The 22,301-nt window shown below is 43.1% G+C and overlaps 1 protein-coding gene across 1 annotated transcript in view; it reads left to right on the top strand.

Annotated features, from left to right (window-relative positions):
• Positions 1-22,301, top strand: part of ttll5 (tubulin tyrosine ligase-like family, member 5) — a gene marked incomplete at its 3' end in the record, with an annotated part of 150,725 nt that overhangs the window by 73,108 nt on the left and 55,316 nt on the right. The window contains exons 15-16 of the mRNA XM_080850554.1: positions 21,360-21,452; positions 21,767-21,858. Coding sequence (XP_080706680.1) covers positions 21,360-21,452; positions 21,767-21,858 — 185 coding nt within the window. The remainder of the gene's footprint in view (positions 1-21,359; positions 21,453-21,766; positions 21,859-22,301) is intronic.

Here is a 22,301-nt window from a genome sequence, read left to right as displayed (position 1 = left end):
GCCACTCGTAAATATCTAACCTGTGTCTTTTCAGGTAGATTTTGAAATCTTAAGTGAGGTTTGCGAGATCCGAACCGGCGCTCTTCAGGTTAGTGGTACTGTGTACTAGGGATGGGCATTCGATTAAATTGTCTTAATCGATCGTCGGGAGAATTAACGATCAATTTTCGATTAATCATTAAAACAAATATATAAAAAATGCACTATTTATAGGCTATACTAAAATGCAGTGAAAAAAGATAAAACACAGCGTGTTCCTCAATGAGATCTTTATTACAAGATTGACAACTCTTGTTGCAGTTAAACCGGATCCGTTTAATGGTTACACTTGAAAAATATGCGCTGCTGTACTCTTAAGCAGCGGCGCCGACAGCTAGAAGCCGGTGCTCATAAACACAACTTACCGTACTCGGTTAGCCTACCTAACAATGAATTAGGCTAATAAACAAAGCTCCATTAAAACAACCAGTAACAGTATCATCGACAAGCCATTCAATTCACCGGTAAAGAGAATATTAATAGTTAAGCCCTAAACCTACAAGTCCAGGTGCTTAGAATTACAGCTGATAGTAAACGTCAACTTTTAAGATGATTCTTGACCAGTGCCAATTTCAAGCTATGTCATTCCCCGGTTTTCTAACCAGAAACAATAACCCTGGAAGGTTTTGAAAACTAGTAACTAACTGTTAAAGCACACGTTTTTAAAACAACCAGTTAGCTAGCTTGGCTACCTTTTGGAGTCCTTCAAGCCAAGTTCGCCAGCAAACCTAGGTTAGGTAGGGATGCTAACTTAGCCACGGTAAGCTTAGTGATGGAGGCTGGTAGGATGGGAAGCTATTTCCAACAGTGCTGATAAATATGGTTGGTTCCAAATGTTTAATACTTTCTTAGTTGTGTACTGTCACTATTACCAGGGTCGGATGTGCGTTGTTCAAGTGGCACATTATTTGAGTTGTGGCCGAGTTGTACTTACACAGCTTCGCAGTGTTGTCAATGAACTAAGTATTTTCTTTTTTTATCGAAATGGTCCCACGCTACACTTGGCCGAGACCTCTTCACTCATAAGCGATGTTTACCTTTGAAAGACACGGAAACTCGCAGAGTAAGCCTGTGGCGTTTTTTCAAACATTGCCCCTTGTTTGGTAAACATTTTAATTGCTGCCACATAGCGAAATCCATTGCATTCCTTCAAGACTCACACTACGCAACAGAACATGCATTCGTTTTATCGATGAAAAAATTATGACATCGACGTAATTATACAGAGTCAGGCTTACTCTGATAACAGTCATTAACCCTTCCAAAACGAAGGGGCCCCGTGGGGCACTTGGTGGTATTTTTATTAATAGAATTAAAAATCTCCGTGAGTTTTTGTCCTACAAACATAAAACTAACACCCACTGCAACCTTGAACCCTTTTCTTTTTAAAAATATACAGTTTGAAACTAAAGTTTAAATAATCACTTTGTAAGGAGAGTATAACTTATCCTTTGCACATTTCAGCATCTGAGTGAGGTTTTGACCCTCCCATTAGCAAATTACAACTATTCATATGATAAGGGGATGGTAATTCAGTGGTCACCATTGGTTCATGATGTGTCAAGAAAACCTGAAGGGGGTAGAGGGCCACAAAGACATTCCAGGGCCATTACGTGCTGGCCATTGTCTTTTGACCAAGGTGTCCCAGAATGTTCACACCTCTCTCATCAATATGCATAGTGGTCTAAGTGAAGAAAAGTGTCACTTTCTATATTACTTATGATAAGTATAGAAACCACACACACTTTTTGAATGCTAAACTCACCTTTTTGGAGCAAACACCTTTGTTTACAAGGTTCAGATTAAAAAAGAAAACTTCCAAAATATTTACAATGTGTTTTTGTACAAAGTCTGAGCACCTCTAAAACTAGATTTCATTTTAGTGTCTTTATATTTCATTTTAATACAAAACTTTGTTTTACTACATTCCTTTTACTCTCATTGTATTATTGCTGAGTTGTTCTAGAATATAATCATAAATGCCACTTTTGCCTCATGGGTTTTAGTTAGATAAAATATACAAAAATATCAGGCATGGCAAACTATCTAACAGAGTCAAAAAAAGCCCTTGGGGTTGGAAGTGTTAAGAGTCGTTAACAGTCGTTAAGCAACTTGGGCCATGGTTGCCACTAGTGGGGATCGAACCTGTGACTTTCAGGTTCTTTAAATCAGTGAAGCAGTGACGGGGTGCCTCCCGTCACTGCTGGCGGGGGGGGGGGGGGAGTTGTTTTCAATCCAGGTCAATTCAATTAACATAACAAAACCTCAACCATGATTTGTATCCGGTGCGCCTGCAGAATGGTCGCACTGATGGGAGCTCCGTCAACTCTACCTAACTTTTTGTTTGTTTTACTAGTCTTGTTCGTTTGTTTCGTTCAGATTACAGTGACGCTCATACAGTATGATCAGAAATCACTTCTGGATATACGATCGTCACTTGGAAAAGATTATTTCACGAACTTTAATTCAACTTTCCGGAGCGAGAGCTCGGACTGCGCCGGACTCTTTGTTGTTCCGCCGCTTTGTTTACCTACAAGACGGAGGAGGAAGAAACGAGGTCGACGTGCTGGAGTTCTCGTTCGGACTCGGAAAAGGTATTTTAAACCCACTCTACCAACAATACTACTTGCAAACGTTCAGTCCATTGACAACAAGATGGATGAACTCAATGCACGGACTAAATTTCAAAGGGACATTACAAACTGCTGTGTCTTGGCATTCGTTGAGACGTGGCTTGTCCCGGAGATCCCCGACACCACGATTACGCCGCCGGGTTTCAATATATTCCGCCAAGACAGGTCTGCTGATTCAGGCAAGTGCAGGGGTGGAGGGGTCTGTGCAATGGTTAACTTTCTATGGGCTACGGATATAGCAGTACTGGCTTCTCACTGCTCTCCGGTCCTGGAACTACTAACTATAAAAATCAGACCCTTCTATCTACCGCGGGAGTTTACTGCAGTCATCATGAGTGTAGTCTACATCCCTCCCCAGGTGGATAAGGCTACTGCTTTGGATGAACTGTATAGCATTATCAATGGCCTGGAGAATGTGCACCCAGAGGCAGCCTTCATTGTTGTTGGAGATTTCAACAGGGCTAACATGAAGAAGGTCTTGCCTAAATACTACCAGCACATTGACTTTCCCACACGCGGAGACCAGACCCTTGATCACTGCTATACTGCATTCCGGGGCAGTTACAAACCCCTCCCCCGCCCTGCTTTTGGAAAGGCAGATCACACCTCCATTCTTCTCCTCCCCGCATACAAACAAAAGCTTAAACAGGTCAGCCCAGTTATGCGGACAGTCCATCAATGGTGTGATGAGAGTGTGGAGGCTCTCCAGGACTGTTTCGACACCACTGACTGGCTGATGTTTCGTGAGGCTGCAGATGGAGACATCAATGAGTACACAGACAGTGTTACCAGCTACATTCATCACTGCATTGATGAGGTGGTTCCCAAGAGGGCTGTCCGGTCTTTCCCTAATCAGAAGCCCTGGGTTGATACAGCGGTCCGGGCCAGCCTGAGAGCCAGGTCTGTTGCCTTTAACTCAGGGGATCCTGATCAGTACAGGAAGGCCAGATATGAACTCTTGAGGGCCATCAAATCTGCAAAAAGGACTTATAGGACCAGGGTGGAGTCCAGTTACCATGGCTCTGATCCCAGGCGCATGTGGAGTGGATTCCAAGCCATCACAGACTACAAAGGGAGGGGTTGCAGTGACACTCAGTCCTCTGCATTACACCCAGACGAGCTGAACACCTTTTATGCTCGCTTTGAAAAGGCCAGTGACCCCCCTGCAGTGGAGCTACCTGATGACCTAGACGGCGGCATGCCTACTCTGTCTGTAGCGGAGGTGAGGCAGTGCCTCAAAAAGGTCAACCCTCGAAAGGCCCCAGGTCCCGATGGCATATCAGGTAGGGCCCTCAGGGGCTGTGCTGACCAGCTAGCAGGGGTCTTCAGTGACATCTTCAACCTCTCCCTCAGCCTGTCTGTACTCCCCACCTGCTTCAAGAGGACAACCATCGTCCCTGTGCTTAAGAACACCAAGGCCAGCAGCATGAATGACTATCGCCCGATAGCACTGACCTCTGTCATCATGAAGTGCTTCGAGCGGCTGGTCAAATCATTCATCTGCTCCTCACTGCCACCCACCCTGGACCCTATGCAGTTCGCGTATCGATCAAACAGGTCTACAGACGACGCCATCGCCCTGACAGTGCACACCGCCCTCTCCCACCTGGAAAAGGGGAACTCGTATGTGAGGATGCTGTTCATTGACTACAGTTCGGCATTCAACACCATCATCCCCTCCAGACTCGTCTCTAAGCTCGTGGACCTGGGACTAAACACCTCCCTCTGTAAATGGATCTACAGCTTCCTGACGGGGAGGCCACAGGTGGTGAGACTCGGTGATCGCACGTCAGCCACAATGATCACAAACACTGGCGCCCCCCAGGGCTGTGTGCTTAGCCCTCTCCTGTTCTCCTTGTTCACCCACGACTGTGCAGCAATGCACAGCTCCAACCTCATTGTGAAGTTTGCTGATGACACAACCATCGTAGGCCTCATCACTAACAATGATGAGTCAGCCTACAGAGAGGAGGTTGACACCCTAACAACTTGGTGTCAGGAAAATAACCTCTCTCTCAACATCAGTAAAACTAAGGAGATGATAGTGGACTTTAGGAGACGGCTGGGGGTGGAGCATACACCCCTTCACATCAACGGATCTGAAGTGGAAAAGGTCAGCTGCTTCAAGTTCCTAGGGGTCAACATCAGCAATGATCTCACCTGGTCTGCCCACACAGACAAGGTGGTCAAAGCTGCCCGGAAACGCCTCTTCTTCCTGAGGCGACTCAGGAAGTTTGGCATGAACCCAGACATCCTCACCAACTTCTATAGATGCACTATAGAAAGCATCTTGACTGGTAGCATCTCAGTGTGGTTTGGGAGCTGCACAGCCATGGACCGTAAGGCCCTACGCAGTGTGGTCAGATCCGCTGAGTCTATCATCGGCAGGAAACTCCCTTCCCTTCAGGACATCTACCTCACAAGATGCCTCAGAAGAGCTGGCAGGATCCTAAAAGACTGTCACCACCCATCCTTCAGACTGTTCACCCTGTTGCCTTCTGGTAGAAGGTTCCGAAGTATCCGGTCTCGCACCCGCAGACTGGAGAACAGTTTCTACCCTAAGGCCATCAGACTCCTTAATGAACAATAATGAACAATAATGCACTCTCATCACTTTACACTCGCCACTTTACTCCTTCACTGCTGTTTGCACTACATTTGCAATATTGCACCACCAACACACTTGAAGTGTCTTGTCTCTGTGTCCAGGTTATTATGTTTAAATATGTTCAGTATAGCTAAAAATATCATGTAGGTATGTTTATCTGTTTAGTATCTGTTTAGTATGTGTATTTATGTTTAGTATGTGTATCTATATTGTATATTTATTGTTTATCTAGTAGGTCACTACTATGTCTTTTCATATTTTTTATCTAATATTCAGTACTTATTGTTAAGTTATGTTATATCATGTTGGAGTACTTATATGTTTATATGTTATATGTTATGTCTTGTCATGTTATGGTAGTGTGGTATGGTGTCCTGTCCTAAGAATTTCAGTGCCCAGTCCAACTCTGTTGTTCTGTGTACCTGACAATAAAAGACTTGACTTGACTTGGAAAACCTAGGCCTGGCCAAGGGGAAGGGGTGGGGGGCTTTCACACCAATGTGGGCTTCTACGGCAATACACAGGGTCGAAGACTGTCGTAAATCCCACATTTCATGCAGTGGAAGGCCAGAAACATAGAAGGCCTAGTCAGATGCTCAGTATACATTTCCAAGTCGTCTCATAATGAAATCTTATCTTATTAGCCTATATGTTGTGTAAAACATTATTTCACATTTAAAATTCGACCTCATTACTACAGAGAGATGGTAGACAATAATTTACTTTTCACCATCACACACACCCTTACTCTCTGTCCTATGGATTGCTGGTCACCAGGTTTGCATTGAACTTGGAAGCGCAAAAAGGAAATTAATTATAGTAGACGCTGAAATAATTCATCTGATAGTTTCCAATGATTCAAAAGTTATTTGAACCTTTGCTTGGTTTATTTGCCATTTGTGATAATTCACTTTGCTCTGGATATGAAATATTAACTGTATTTCATGGACATCTTGGCAGTTTCCTGAAAAGGATCCTATTATTGCGAGTCATTCCATTCAAAGAATTGTTGTTGGGATCAATAATTTTCTCTTGTTCTTTTGTCAGTGTGACTGGGACGGTTTTGCCATGAAACTAAGTTTAATATCTTATATCTTATGTAGCTTGCTTTCATGCGCATTTATGAGGCCCGTAGACCTATGTATTAAATAAGGTACCAACTACAGATCTATTGAACTATTGAATTATATATTGCTACAGAATTAGATTCTGTTCAATTAGTTTGAATATTATCGACACAGAACTGAACACGGAACTGTTTCCACCTGTTAGTGTTCGGTTAAATAATTTGAAGACCACACAATGATTACACTTGGTGGTTTGAAATGTGCTGGGCTTTTCATTTCAACAGGACATATTTAATCATTTCATAATGACAACAGTTTATGTTCATAACATGCACTGATGTCTGTCATGTTTGAGCCAATCAAAAAAGCAAAAGGACATTGCATTGAGATATAGGCTTTAGTTGTATTATATAATACACCATTCCATAGTACAAGGATGCAAAAAGTGCACTTTTCTGCGCCTCCCGCTTTTTTCACGTCAGTTTTGGTGACTTGTGTGAATCGTGCAGATCTGAAGAGGTTTCTTTTGGGGGGTCTGATTATAACAGTAATTCTAGATTGCCTCCACCAAACATGTAAATAAGAAATAAGCAAATCAGCAGCGACTCATTTCCCAAACCCTCAAAAGCTGTTGCAATGGAGATTTAACGTTATTTTCTGTTTGAAGTAGCAGATAGTGTTACTTGAAATTGGACGACTTTAAATTAATATAAGAAATTGAACAACATTAACACCTACACAGATAAAATAAATCAAGAAGGATGGCAAAACCGATTGATAAGCATAGAATGAGAACGGCAGAAAGGCAGGCAGGACATCAGATCACACAGTGACACTGGCTGTTTTTTTCCTGTTATATGTGAAGGCTGAGATATTCCTAACGTTTTATTCAGTCTTACTGGTGGTCCTTTTTGAATACCAACAGGTGCACTTCGTTGTTGGATACGTAAAGCCTATGTACTGTTCTCACTACGTGTTTAGCATGACATAGCATAACTATGTTTCTAGATAACAGCTGTTGCCATTTCCACGAGACGAGTATTTGAATGATGTCAAAGTAAAAGTCCAATACTAAACTGTGTTTGTTTCCATTACAACAATACAAGCAATATACATATGCTGACCTGAGTAAGCAGAGGGCAGAACATCTCGGTTATGTATATAACCTCGGTTCCCTGAGCATAGGAACCAGATGTGACATTCGGGAAATGACACTTTCATTGACCAATGGAAGCACTTTCTATTCACGCCGGAAGGCCGAATTGCGACAAATCACCGCACTGAGCCCGCCCCCTCAGTTCGCCATATATTGGGGGTGATTGCGTCGCTCACCCTCTGAAGACTCTGAGCATTTGAGCCTACCAGAAGAAAAACACGCACTGTGCACGCAGCCTTTGTCACATCTGGTCCCTATGCTCAGGCAACCGAGGTTATATACATAACCGAGATGTTCCCTATCGCAGTTTGGACTGCGATGTGACATTCGGGACCGAGTCCAATCACGCGTACAACAGTGTCCGCCAACATACATATGCACACGCCAACCCATTCGCCTTGCCCTCAGAGAGGTTCATGTGGAGGTGGCGGTGTGCCTTATATGGGGAATAAATTCAATATAAGTGAAACGGGATCACCGATCCCTTGCTTATGAAACTTACACCCATCTGCGCCATCTGCCTTTAATTCATGAGGGGAGATGATCACACAATTGATAAGCATATTTGCAGGCCGCATAGGATCGCAGATCGCTCGCCTGTAATACACTCTGCAGGAAACCAGGCTCTGCCACATCCAACATGTAGTAATTAATAAAGGTGTGTCGAGAGCTCCAGCTTGCAGCTTTGCAAATGTCATCCACTGAAACGCCCTTAAACAGGGCCCAGGATGACGAAACCCCACGAGTAGAATGCGCACAAAGCTTCTCCGGGGGTCCAATGACAAACTTGTATAAAACACAGTGATAGCCTCCACCAGCCAACGGGAGAGGCTCGACTTTGGCAGAGGTTTGCCTGTGGCGCTTGCACCAAAGCATACGAATCTGAATGCACGACGGGCTGACAGACAGCGCTTGCATGTCACCGACGCAGTTCGCTGACACCAGTGCCAGGAGCAGCGCGGTTTTTAAAGAAGCAAACTTTATGTCCACCGTTTCCAAGGGCTCGAACGGGGGACCCGTGAGCGCCCGTAACACCACTAGCAAATCCCAAGAGGGCAATAGTTGCCTGACAGGCACTCTAAGACGCCTTATCCCAGCCATAAAGCGCAAAGCCAATGGATGATAACCGGGAGATTTGCCGTTAATGCCAATATGGCAGGCGGAAATGGCTGTTAAATATATTTTTGATAGTAGAAGCCGCCTTTTGCTGTTAGAATTCTAGGATGATGCCCAGAGCGCAATCAATAGGGTCATGCTGACGTGCAGCGCACCATCGCTCGAACATGCGCAACTTGAGCGTATACAGAGATCGGGTAGACGTTGCCCGAGCGCTCTGTATAGTATTCACCACTGAGTCCGACAGGCCTGATGCTAAGAGCCTGTTCCTCTCAGGAGCCAGGCCCTGAGCTGCCACAGCTCTGGTCTGGGGTGCCAGACCGTTCCGTGAGCTTGCGAGAGGAGATCTCTGCGCAGAGGGAGCTCCCACGGAGGTTAAAGTCAGTAAAGTCAGTTTTATTGTCACACAGCAGGACCCACAACACCACACACATGCATTTTGGCAGCGACACAGGACACACACACACACACGCTGATGAGGTCGCCGATGAAATTGTCCTTCTGCTTTTAACCCATCCTGAAGTCCTTGTCCATCCTCAAGGGGCTCCAGAAGCAGTGGGCAGCCTTTTTTACGGCGCCCGGGGACCAGGCCAAGTGTTCAGTCCAATCCTGGTCAGGGACGGAGGAGATCGATCTTTCTGTTCGTTTTTGTGTTTGGGTTCTATACGGAGGAACACGGGGAGAACATGCAAACTCCACACAGAAAGGCCCGGGAGATAGCCCACCTTAAGCACTGAAGGTCTGGGGAGGACCTGCCCCCCAGAGCCAACAGCGCCCCATGTGGGAATCGAACCCATGACCTTCTTGCTGTGAGGCGGAAGTGCAAGCACCTGAGCCACCGTGCTGATTGATTAAGTCTGCTAGCCATGGCTGATTGGGCCAATGGGGCGCTACTAATATCAGCTCTATGCCCTCCTCCTCCACTCTGCAGACTACCTGATGTAGAAGAGGGATCGGAGGAAAGACGCATGCTGGGCCATTGCTGGCTCGGCGCGTCCACGCCTAATGGAGGGTTGTCGCCTCCTAGTGAAAACCACAGAGGGCAGCAAGTGTTTTCTCTGTTTACAAACAGGTCTACTCGTGCCCTGTAAAATCGTAGCCAAATCTGGTCGACGACCTGACGGTGGAGGCACCAATCTCCTGCTTGAGGGTTGCCCCTTGACAACAGGTCTGCTCCGTAATTGAGATGGCCTGGAATGTGCACTGCTCTGAGAGAGCGAATGCGCTTCGCCGCCCACAAGAGTAGTCGGTTTGCCCAATGGTAAAGCGCAGGGGAGCGTCCCCTCCCTTGGCGATTTATGTATGCCATGGCGGACGTTTTGTCCGTCCTGACGAGTACATGACGCCCACTTAGTATGTGTTTGAAATGCCGAAGCGCTAGAAAAATCGTTCGCAGTTCTAACACATTTATATGTGACGCGGCTTGCGTTGATGACCAGCGCCCGTTCACAGAATATCCTTCGCATATCGCACCCCAGCCTGCCGTAGAGGCGTCTGTGGATACGATAACGCGGCGCGTCACTATGCCTATTGGAGCCGCTGCTGAGAAGAAATGCGGGGTTCGCCATATGGCCAAGGCCTGCCAGCATCTGCGATCTCCGTGATCAAGCGAAACTTGTCCCTGGTGGAGCTGAGCTTAAAGACAGATACCACACCTGAATTGGCCTCGCATGCAGCCTCCCTAGTGGGAGTGCAATTGCTGCGGCCGCCATCAACCCCAACAGCTTTTGACAGCGAAAAGATGTGACATTTTGCCCCAGTCTGAACTGCTGCACACATGTTTTGTAACATTTATTCGTGCCTGCGACAGACCTACCGTCATTGAGACGGAGTTCACTGTCATGCCCAGGAAGTGAGCAGTCTGCTGTGGACATAATATGCTCTTTTCCTTTTTGAACATGAATCCGAGGCAGTACAGGTGTGCCACCACTAGATGGCACTCTTGCACCACCTCTGCCTCTGAGCGAGAGCATTACCCAGTCTCCCTGCTTGCTTCTGCAATGGGGCGATGGCTGCTGCTATGCACTTTGTGTGTGGCATTGTTAATAATAATAATGCATTTTATTTGTATAGCACACTTTCACATACAAAGATGTCTCAAGGTGCTTAGCAGGGTAACAATAGCAATTTAAAACAGTGCATTCAAAAACAATACAGAAAAGAAATAAAAAAAACAGAAACCAAGACTTTAGGAGAAGGCAGATATAAAAAGATGGGTTTTGAGGTGGGATTTAAAAGAAGTGATGGAGTCCAAAGCCCTAATGTTCTCCGGGAGCTTGTTCCAGAGTCGTGGCCCCAGCTAGGAGAAGGCACGATCTCCCAAACTGGACATATTTGTCGGGGGAACTGCAAGAAGGTCTGCTTGTCCGGACCTAAGAGTCCTTGGTGTGAGATGAGGGGTGAGGAGATCCTGGAGATAGGCCGGACCGGTGGTGTTTATGGCCTTGTGAACTAGAAGTAGGATTTTATTACGCTGTTTCCCCGAATGCAAATCTCAGATATCTTTGATATCTGGAATGAATCGGTACGTGGAAAGCGCCCTTTACATCTACTGAATAAACCAGCCGCCTGGTTGTATGAACTGAACTAGACAGCGTGGAGTCCACATGTTGAACTCCCATGGCATCAGTGCACTGTTCAATATACGTAGATTTAATACAGGCAGATAATTCCCGTCTTGCAGATTGCAGCAGGCAATCTTTTCTCCGCGGCGGGGCTGACCCAGGGTAATGGGTGAGATTGGGGAAGTGTCCCCGCAGTGTAGCCCATTACAGCGTCGCCGCTCCCTCTCGATGTTGTCCAGCAGCTCTCCTGTGGAGGGGGAAGGAGGGATGGCTTTTACCTACGGCGTGCCTCTCCAGTTCCTGCTGTTGTTGATGGCGAGCACTGCTAAGAGTGCATCAGCTGTCACGTCTCCCCGCTGCTGCTGACGGCGAGCACTGCTCAGAGTGCATCAGCTGTCTTGTCTCCCCGCTGTTGAGCAGCAGTGCCGGGCTCCGGCATCATCGCTAGAGGGCTAGAGCTAACAAGGGCTAGAGCTAACAAGCTAACACGAACATTCTGAAGACCAAGTGTTAACTCGTAAACTCACGCTAGCGGCAGGGAATGCCATTAGACTAGCCTGCTATCAAGCTAACAGCCAACAAGCTAGGGAGCTAACTCGAACTTACGAGTGTTAACTCGTAACTCACGCCAGCGACAGAAGTACAGTACGAGTTTGTTTACTTCCTCAACGGGAACAAGCTAGTTGCAGGGAAGCCAGTAGACTAGCCTGCTATCAAGCTAACAGCTAACAAGCTAGGGAGCTACTCGAACTGTAAGTCTAGAAGCCTTAACTCACGGCACTAAACCGGAGAAGGCTGTAAGACATTGCTCATTAACCTTACCAGAGTCGACGGTAGTCAGGCATCAGCTCAGTTAGCAGGGTAGTAGCAGCCTAGCTAGCTAATGAGCTAACTCTCATCAGCCAAGCTGGAGTCAGGGCACGCCAATCTCGATGTGTATGTAACGAGAGAAGATTAGCACAGACATCGCAGGCCGGGATGTAGCCACTGCCTGGTAATCATCTGAAATGAAACACAAATTAGCAAGAGCTATATCAACATAATGCGTTGTAAGCAGTAGTGAGATGGCAAGTCGAGGACGAGCGTGGTCACCAGCTAGACAGCAGCTTGCTTAAAGTGTTGAATATCCTTGTAGCACTTGGAGCTAGTAAGGGAATTAATCCGCAACTCACCAACTCGAAAGAGTAAATAGCACACAAGAATAAAGGATACGCAAAGCTTGTAGAAGGGTTTTTCTGACGGTCTTTAGCCTCCAAGGCGAAGAGTCAAAAAGAGGGAGCTAACTCGAACTTACGAGTGTTAACTCGTAACTCACGCCAGCGACAGAAGTACAGTACGAGTTTGTTTACTTCCTCAACGGGAACAAGCTAGTTGCAGGGAAGCCAGTAGACTAGCCTGCTATCAAGCTAACAGCTAACAAGCTAGGGAGCTACTCGAACTGTAAGTCTAGAAGCCTTAACTCACGGCACTAAACCGGAGAAGGCTGTAAGACATCGCTCATTAACCTTACCAGAGTCGACGGTAGTCAGGCATCAGCTCAGTTAGCAGGGTAGTAGCAGCCTAGCTAGCTAATGAGCTAACTCTCATCAGCCAAGCTGGAGTCAGGGCACGCCAATCTCGATGTGTATGTAACGAGAGAAGATTAGCACAGACATCGCAGGCCGGGATGTAGCCACTGCCTGGTAATCATCTGAAATGAAACACAAATTAGCAAGAGCTATATCAACGTAATGCGTTGTAAGCAGTAGTGAGATGGCAAGTCGAGGACGAGCGTGGTCACCAGCTAGACAGCAGCTTGCTTAAAGTGTTGAATATCCTTGTAGCACTCGGAGCTAGTAAGGGAATTAATCCGCAACTCACCAACTCAAAAGAGTAAATAGCACACAAGAATAAAGGATACGCAAAGCTTGTAGAAGGGTTTTTCTGACGGTCTTTAGCCTCCAAGGCGAAGAGTCAAAAAGAGGGTGACCAACGTAATCACCCCCAATATATGGGGACCTGAGGGGGCGGGCTCAGTGCGGTGATTTATCGCAATTCGGCCTTCCGGCGTGAATAGAAAGTGCTTCAATTGGTCAATGAAAGTGTCATTTCCTGAATGTCACATCGCAGTCCAAACTGCGATAGGGAACAGCCTATTTTGCTACATTTTTGTGTCCCGGTAATCTTTTGTTTGGCATGTTGGGGACGTTTTTTAGAGGACCATTTCTCAATTGTATTGTTCTTTAATGAATGTTTGTTTATTAATAACTTTGAGTTACTCAAAGAGGGAAATCCGCAACTCTATCACAACTTCCTCTTGCTCCCGCAATTTCATTGCAACAGACTAAAACAAACAGCAACTTTTTGGAAAAGCTCCCAAGAAATCAGGAATTTTTGGCTACAATGTTAACATACTCACTTGAGCTGCAAATCCCTACCATGCTACAGTATAATTAGCACCTATCTCAGCAGATGTCTTCAATATGTTTATTGTTGTGCCATATTTTAAATCTAAATTTGTTAATTTATCTTCCTAAAACCCACTAGAGGACACTATTTCAAAAGGATATTTTCAAAAATGTCTCATGGGGAGCATGCCCCCAGACCCCCTAGTTTTGCTGGGTCATAAGAAAAAGAATAGGTTTTATCTAGGGGCTTCCCCCCCCTCCCCGAAGTGGGAACCTAGATTCGTCCCTGGGGCACTACATTGTGAAGTGGTGGGCCCATGTCATGAGTTTGGGGAAATATCCAGCTCTCCATCTTTCATGGGCCACTGGAAAAGTCCTCCTTTAGTCTCATGGGAGATGTGATTGACACTAAAACATCTAACATGAAGATCTCCACCTTCGATGCAGTGCAGACTGTCAAATATGTTCTGAGGTCTAGGGGCAAGACTGGCATTGGCATGTTAAAAAGAGATGACATCAACATGGGGCCAGTTGATAAAACTTTCTGCCAGAACATTAGGGCTGCAGAGAGAAGGGACAAGACTGGCAGAGAGAAGAGGACAGAGGCAAAGCAGAAGAGGCAGGCGGAATATGGCTGCTGTGCTACATGTTAAAGTGTCGAGAAGGCCAAGACTACTGGCCAAAGAGAGGCAGACATGTCTCAAACATGTTAAGAAAATGAATGCACCCAGACGGAAGGCCCTGGATACGTTGCAGGAGATGGCCAAGAAGAAGAGGAAGAAGGAGTAAAGCAAGAAGAAGTTCCAGATATTTCAATATTTCAAAAAAATTAGTGTTGGTGTATATTGATATTTCAGAATTTCATTTTACTCTATGTGCCTAAAGGGTTGGGCCTGGGATGTCGGGGGGTCGGTGGCAATGTCATTATATGGATATTTGCCACGGGGCAACTTCAATTACCGCTCTCTTTTTTGACCATATAATAGGCTAGGTTTACACTGTCTGCCTACTTCTTCATCATGCCCCACCTCACAAAATGTGCTGTACACCATCATTGCAATCATTAATATGGACATATAGACCATGCATAGACATAATAGATTAATAGACATGCTTCTCAATAGCGAACATGACAACTGAAATTTAAGGGACAAAAAAATGCTAGAGTGAAACATTATAATCATCATTGAAACTTCAAAGCACGTTAACTCCCACAGTTCTGTTCAGCTCACAGTAGCCCACGCTTTCTGAACACCCTTTTTACAATGTCAGTGTGGCGACGGATATTCATGACTGACATTTTTTATCCAGACTGCTTAGCCAAAGATTCAGTCCATGAAGATGAGCTTTCTTCCCTAAACAACTTCAAATAACCACATGTAAAGTTTGAGAGCAGTGTTTTAAAAGTCCCATCACAATGGCACAATTTCAATTCCGCTTGAGGGAACTTTTAGCTTTTACTACTTACTATATGTCAGTGCTATGAAATTATATTTTTTACAGCCCAAATTATCTGCAACAGTAACAGTATGTTTTTGTTGATATGATACATTTTCGATTCATTTTATAATAAACTGTTTTACATCATATTAGTGTGTCTCATTTGCTATAAAAAAGTTGAGTGTTATTACATTTGAAAGGCCAAGCCATGAACTAACGACTGGTCAGTCGGGTTCGTGAAAAATAAATACGTCTGGCAAACAGCAGGGTTTGACGGTCATTTACTTTGTCCTAAAACTCCTGGATACACCTGTTTTCATACAGTGACAAAGTATTCTCGCTACTCTAGCATGCTATAAGTGAATACATGCAAAGAACAATTCCTTCCTTGTTGATGTTGCCCCATTTGCGGACTGACATTTCTTCACACGCTTTTAACACTTTTTACTTCACAACGTTTTATCTGAAAGTTGTATTGGTCTTTCTGATCTCGACGTGTTTGTTAATTGCTACAACAACATCTGAGGAGTCAGAGAATGTATCATCCTCTGGACTAAATGTTAAATGCCTTGTGATTGTGGTTAGGGGCCTAATTTTCCTATGTCAAACACATGTTGGACATTTCTTTATTGGGAATAACCCCTTGAGATGTAACATCTCGTTTTCGAGGGGGTCCACAACACAATCAGATTTAAACATACATTAAATGAAAATTAACATAGAAACAACAATAAGACAGGACAAACAAAAACAACACACAACAAACGATCAGCAGAATTGCAGCAAGACATCAAATACATAACGAATTATACGACTGCGCTCCGAACAGAGCACAACAACAGATCATGAGCTCAGGAGCATAATAATGTTAATGTTAATAATAGTAATACATACTGTATATGTATAGTAATAATATCTATCTATCTATAACTATTTATCTATATCAATCTATCTGTATCTATTTATCCAGCAGTCACATCCCCCAACACTATGTTAAATAAAAATACATATATATACAGTGGGGAAAATAAGTATTTGAACCCCTTGCGATTTCACAAGTTTGGCCGCTTGCAAAGAAATGTGTGATCTATAATTGTAATGGTAGGTGTATATTAACAGTGAGAAACAGAATATCAGCAAAAAAATCCAGAAAAATGCATTTTATAACATTTATGACTTTATTTGCATTTGATGCAAAAAATAAGTATTTGAACCCCCAAAACTGACTGACAAAAATGACTTAGTACTTGGTGGAATAACCCTTATTGGCAAGCACAGACGTCAGACGTTTCTTGTAGTTGGTCACCAGGTTTACAAACATCTCAGGAGGGATTTTGGTCCACTCCTTTTTCCAGATCCTCTCCAAATCTTTAAGGTTGTGTTTTCAATGGGAGGGAATGAGGGAATGAGGTTCAAGCCCAATATTCCACGTTACATGGCCCCATCCATAGTCCCCTTGATGCGGTGGAGTCGTCCTGTACCCTTGGCAGAGAAACAGCCCCAAAGCATAATGTTTCCACCGCCATGCTTGATGGTGGGTATGATGTACTCTTGGGGTCATATTCAGCATTCCCCCCCCTGTCAAACACGGCAAGTCGAGTTGATGCCAAAGAGCTTGATTTTGGTATCATCTGACCACATTCTGTCTCCCAATCCTCCCTAGAATCATTCAAGTGTGCAATGGTAAACTTCAGATGGCCCTGTACATGCGCTTCCTTGAGCAGGGGGACCTTGCGAGTGCTGCAGTACTTCAAAAAATGACGGCGTGGTGTGTTGCCAATGGTTTTCTTGGTGACTCTGGTCCCAGCTGCCTTGAGATCATTCACAAGCTCCCCCTGTGTAGTTCTGGGGTTATTCTGCACCTTCCGAATGATCACTGATTCCGCACAAGGGGATATCTTGCATGGAGCCCCAGACCTAGAGCGGGTGACAGTTGTTTGGTGTTGCTTCCATTTATGAATAATCGCACCAATAGTTATCTGCTTCTCACCAAGCTGCTTGCCGGTGGTTTTTTAGCCCATTCCAGCCTTGTGCAGGTCTACAATCTTATCTCTGACGTCCTTGGACAGCTCTTTAGTCTTGCCCATGGTGGTGAGGTTGAAGGTGTGAAGTATGATTCTTTGGACAGGTTTCTTTTATACAGGTCATCAGTTGAGATCAGGTATACCTTGTTAGACCTAATGAGGACTAATCTGTGTGCTTTTTGGGCACATAACTGGCCATTGGGAGCCAGAATCATTGCTGTTTGCTTGGGGGTTCAAATACTTATTTTTTGCATCAAATGCAAATAAAGTCATAAATCTTATAAAATGCAGTTTTCTGGATTTTTTTGTTGATATTCTTTTTCTCACTGTTAAAATACACCTACCATTACAATTCTAGATCACACATTTCTTTGCAAGTGGCCAAACTTGCGAAGTCGGCAGGGGTTCAAATACTTATTTTCCCCACTGTATATTAGAAGATATTAATTGAAACAGTTGCAGCAGTTTGCATAATAAGAAGAAAGAGCATTTTTAAACACAGGTAATGATGAAATTGACCGAATATTTCCTGGTAGATTGTTCCAGTCTCAAGTCAAGTCAAGTGTACTTTATTGTCAAAAATCTATGTAACAGGGTTAGCACAGAAGTTTGAAATTGCGTTTGACCAGTCTCCAATGTGCAGTTTAAAACATTTAAATAAGACATTGACAAAATCTCTCTCACACACACACACACACACACACACACAAACATTTAAATAAGACATTGACAATAATCTCTCTCTCACACAGACTCTCACTCACACACATACACACACACACACATAGCAGCAGAAGTACAATCAGTGGTCATAAGGTGCAACAGTAAAGTAAAGTGCCAGTGGCATGGTGAAGTGACTATGGAATGTTCATGTGGTTTTCTTCAGTGTGTTGATGAGTCTGATGGCTTGTGGAAAGAAGCTGTTACTCAGTCTGCTTGTGCGGGCCCGCAGGTTGCGGTACCGCTTCCCTGATGGTAGAAGGGAGAACAGACTGTGTGCTGGATGAGTTGTGTCTTTGATGATGTTCATTGCCCGCTTGGAACAGTGTGAAGTGTACAGTTCCTGAATGGGTGGTAGGGATGACCTGATGATCTTTTCTGCTAGATAGATTGGTAGATTGGTAGATTGTTAGATTGGTAGATTGTTCCAGTCTAATGGTGCTTTAAACTCAAAAGCCATTTTACCAACAGATTTACCGACTGTGGGAGTAGAAAAAAAGATTTGAGAGGCATGTCTTGAAATTGTAATGAGATGAGACTGGTACAAATAAATTATTTAAGTAAAGAGGGTAGTTGAAATAAATACATTTAAAAATAAAGTGATACCAATGCAACTGTCTTCTTATATTGAGAGAGGGAAAGTTAAGTGTTTCATACATTGTACAGTGGTGGGTTGTGAAAGGACAGCCAAGGATAAACCTACACAATCTATTATACACAGTATTAAGAGGATGGAGATTTGTTTTTGAGGCCACCATATAAACAACATCTGCATAGTCGAGAATTGGTAATATGAGTTGTGAAGCAAGTCTCTTCCTAACAGCAAATGAAAAACAGTGTTTAGATCTGTAGAGGACACTAAGGCAAAAATTCAGTTTCTTTATGGTGTGATCAATGTGATATTTAAATGATAGTCCACAGTCTAACCAGAGTCCAAGATATGTTATGTGTTCAACTTTTTTCAGTGGTGTACCATCGAGACAGGTGATCATATATGAAGAGGATTTGAACTTTGTTTTAATATTTTGTTGAGTGCCAAAAATCATGGTGTGAGATTTAGTTTTGTTGAGTAACAGTTTATTTGCTGCCAGCCAGTGTTGTAGAGAAGTAAAGCCAGATTGCAAGGTAGATTGAATTTGAAATGTGTCTGTTTGCGATGTGTATAACACTGTGTCATCAGCATAGAGCTGGACACAACAATCAGAGCAGAATGAGGAGAGGTCATTGATAAAAATAGAGAACAAGAGTGGACCAAGAGTTGAGCCTTGTGGCACACCATATTTTTGTAATGTTGTGTCGGATTTAGAACATTGTATGACAACACATTGTTTTCTATTATGGAGATAGGAGTTAAACCAGACAGACAGACCAATGGAATAGAGCTTGTCTAAAAGGAGGTAGTGGTCAACCAAATCAAAAGCCTTAGTCAGATCAATAAAGATGGCACCTGTTAGTTTAGAATCATTTGAAGCAGAAAAAATATCATTAGTTAGTTTTAACAAAGCTGTTGAGGTAGAGTGGTTGTATCGAAAGCCTGATTGATAGGGTGACAAGATGTTGTTCCTGTTAAGATAACTTGACAATTGATTATAAATTAATTTTTCAAAAACTTTAACAATAGAACATATAATTGAAATAGGTCGGTAGTTATTAGGTTCAAGTGCATCACCTCCTTTGTGTAAGGGGGTAATACGTGAACATTTCAAAATGGCCGGTATGTCACAAGTGGCTAAAGACAAGTTAAAAAGATCACAAAGAGGGAACATAAGGACATGAGATGAAAGCCTAAGAAATTTTGATTCAATGCCATCCAGGCCGGGCCCACTAGTAACCTTTAGCTCGTTAATTGCATTCTGGACTTCAGCTGGTGTAATTTCTCTGAATGAGAAGAAACAACTATTACGGGGAGGGCTTACCATTTTGAAAGCATCGCTAGACGAAGGGTTAGATATAAGAGCAGAACAGACAGATGAAAAATGGTTATTAAATGCTTGAGCAATCAAGAATGGATCCTTTAGTATGATATTGTTGTTCCTTATCTGATTAAGGGGAGGTTTATCTGAAACATTAGTTACAGATTTTATTGTTTTCAAGAATTGCTTAGGGTTTTTGAAGTTATGATCAAGAGATTCTTTTAAATAGTTAGATTTAGCATTTCTAGTCATAGTTTTGCTTTTATTTCTCAGGTGTCTGTACTGTTCCCAGTCAACCGGATCCTTGGTCTTACGAAATTTGGCCCAAGAGTTATCTCTTTGTTTGAAAATACTTATAAGGTCAGAGGATACCCAGGGCAGATGCCTTCCATTAACTTTGACTGTTTTAAAGGGAGCATGCTTATTTATAACTGTAATTAGTTCTGAATAAAAAAACTCCCAGGCATTTTGAACATCTGGTATTAGTTGATACCTGTCCCAATTAATTGCAACCAAGTCCTCACTAAACTTATTTACATTCATTTTCTTATGCTGTCTTTTAATTAGTTTAGGTGGTAATTTGGGAAATTTTATTTTCCAAATACAGTATACAATTGAATGATCACTCATGCAGTCTGATAAGACCCCTGACTGTAAGAATCTTTGTGGATGTGACACCAATATCCAATCAAGCAAGGATTGGCTAAGGGGAGTAACACGAGTGGGCTCGTTAATTAGCTGAGTTAAATTCAGATTTCCAAATGTGCTTTTTATTTTTTATTTTTTCACATCTAGCTTGTGTCATCTAGCTAGCCTGTACCACACGCAAGTCTCCAAACGTTTTTGTGGAATATTTGATTCCCAGATGAATAAAGTTGTATTTCAAAATTAGATTACTCATGAGTCCAATAGTCGCCTGAATCTAGATACGTCATCGTTACTCCTGACGTCTTCATTCACTATAATGTTGCACACTTTTAGTGGAAACATCGTTAACTACATCTCTAACAGGTTCACCCCACATTAAGACCCAACACTGACATGAATCTTAAAACCTTTTCTTATTAAAATTCTTTATCAAATCCACTGCCAAATAAAACATCTTTCAAAAATGTACAGATGGACTTATTTCATTCTCAGTCATAGCAATGACATAGTGATTACATGATAGTAGGTTTCAGTTTTTGGGAGGAACGAGGTCACACAGGGTAACGAGGGTCCACTCCTAAAATAAAAAATGTAATCCAGGCTCAATCATTTCAAAGAAAGATTTGCATCGTGAAAATGGCTAGGAAGATGTTACAAAAGTTTGTTTCAAGTGCAACATTATGATGAACACATGGAAAAACATCCATACAACCCTCTAAATTACGCACAGTTTCTCTAGTTTTCTTTTTGACTCAAATGTTCTGTTTGTTTTGTTTGCTCTTTTTGTGTTTTGTTTTAGTTTTTTGTTTGTTTGTCTTTGCCAGACGTAAAGTGTCTTTGAGGACCTAGAAAAGCGCTATATAAGTTAAAATGATTATCATTATTATTATTATTAAATTACCTCTACATCCAGATGTAGTATTGCCATGACTTTTCTCCCCTTAAATAACAACTTTACTGCAGTGTTATTAAATAAATTGAATTCAATTCAGGTGAATCTGATTTTGTCAGCAAAAGTAACATGCACTTTCATGATGTTTCCAGCGACAGAGGCCTTATTCTGCCAGCAGCTCAGAGAAGGGGGGAGGCAAGAGGGAGATCCAGGGAGAGAGCACACTCAGCCTCACATCCGAGGAGGTACTCACTAGTGCTCTGTTGAAAGCATTTACCAGCATACACTGTTGTGACCCTAAGAGCAACAATATATCCACACCAATGCATTTGTCATATGTATCAATGTGACTGGTAAACCGGGTTGCAAAGCCATTGTAAGCCTTCCATTCAAGTTTACAGTATGACATGTAAAGCCATCCAGCCAACATCGCTGTGAGATCTCTGGTTTCAAGCAGTGCTTAAGATCTTGTCACTGTTCTTGTCAAAGTATCATTCTCCATTTATGACGGTAGGCTTTAAAGCTAATGTACTGTTTACCGTCTTGTGTCTATGGACAGACAAAGGTACTCAGAAGAATTCAGGAAGAATATGAGAGGAGAGGTGGTTTTGTACGGATTTTTCCGACTTCAGACACTTGGGAGCTCTACAGGTAAGGAAAGTTGACATGTACATTGTCTGCATATCTGTCTTGAAAGAAACAAATGCACAACAACGTTTGAAAAAAGTGTCCTAAGCTTTGTCCCTAGAATTCCCCCAATAGTTAAAAGAAAAAAACACTACTGTGGCACATTATGTTAGTTAATCCTTAATGATAGTGTTAAAAAAAGCTAATTCATCATTAGACAACCTTTGCACAATTATGTTTGTGCAGCTGAAGACTTAAGTGCTGTTAAAGGAAGCAATAAAAGGGGCCTTCCTTGGGCTACTTGAGTATCTGGAGCATCTGCACAAGTGGATTTGATTCTAAAAAGGCTCAGAATGAAAGAGCTTTTATTCAGAAACATGTCAGTCTATTATGTGCCTGTACAGGTGATTAAGATGTAGTAATGAACAGTCTTCCTCTCTAAATGTATATAAAATTGTCAATATTTC

This window comes from Sprattus sprattus (genome assembly GCF_963457725.1).
Source record: "Sprattus sprattus genome assembly, chromosome: 13".
Taxonomy (NCBI): domain Eukaryota; kingdom Metazoa; phylum Chordata; class Actinopteri; order Clupeiformes; family Clupeidae; genus Sprattus; species Sprattus sprattus.
The sequence above is the reverse complement of the archived record's forward strand: the minus strand, read 5'-3'. Positions and strand labels throughout refer to the sequence as shown.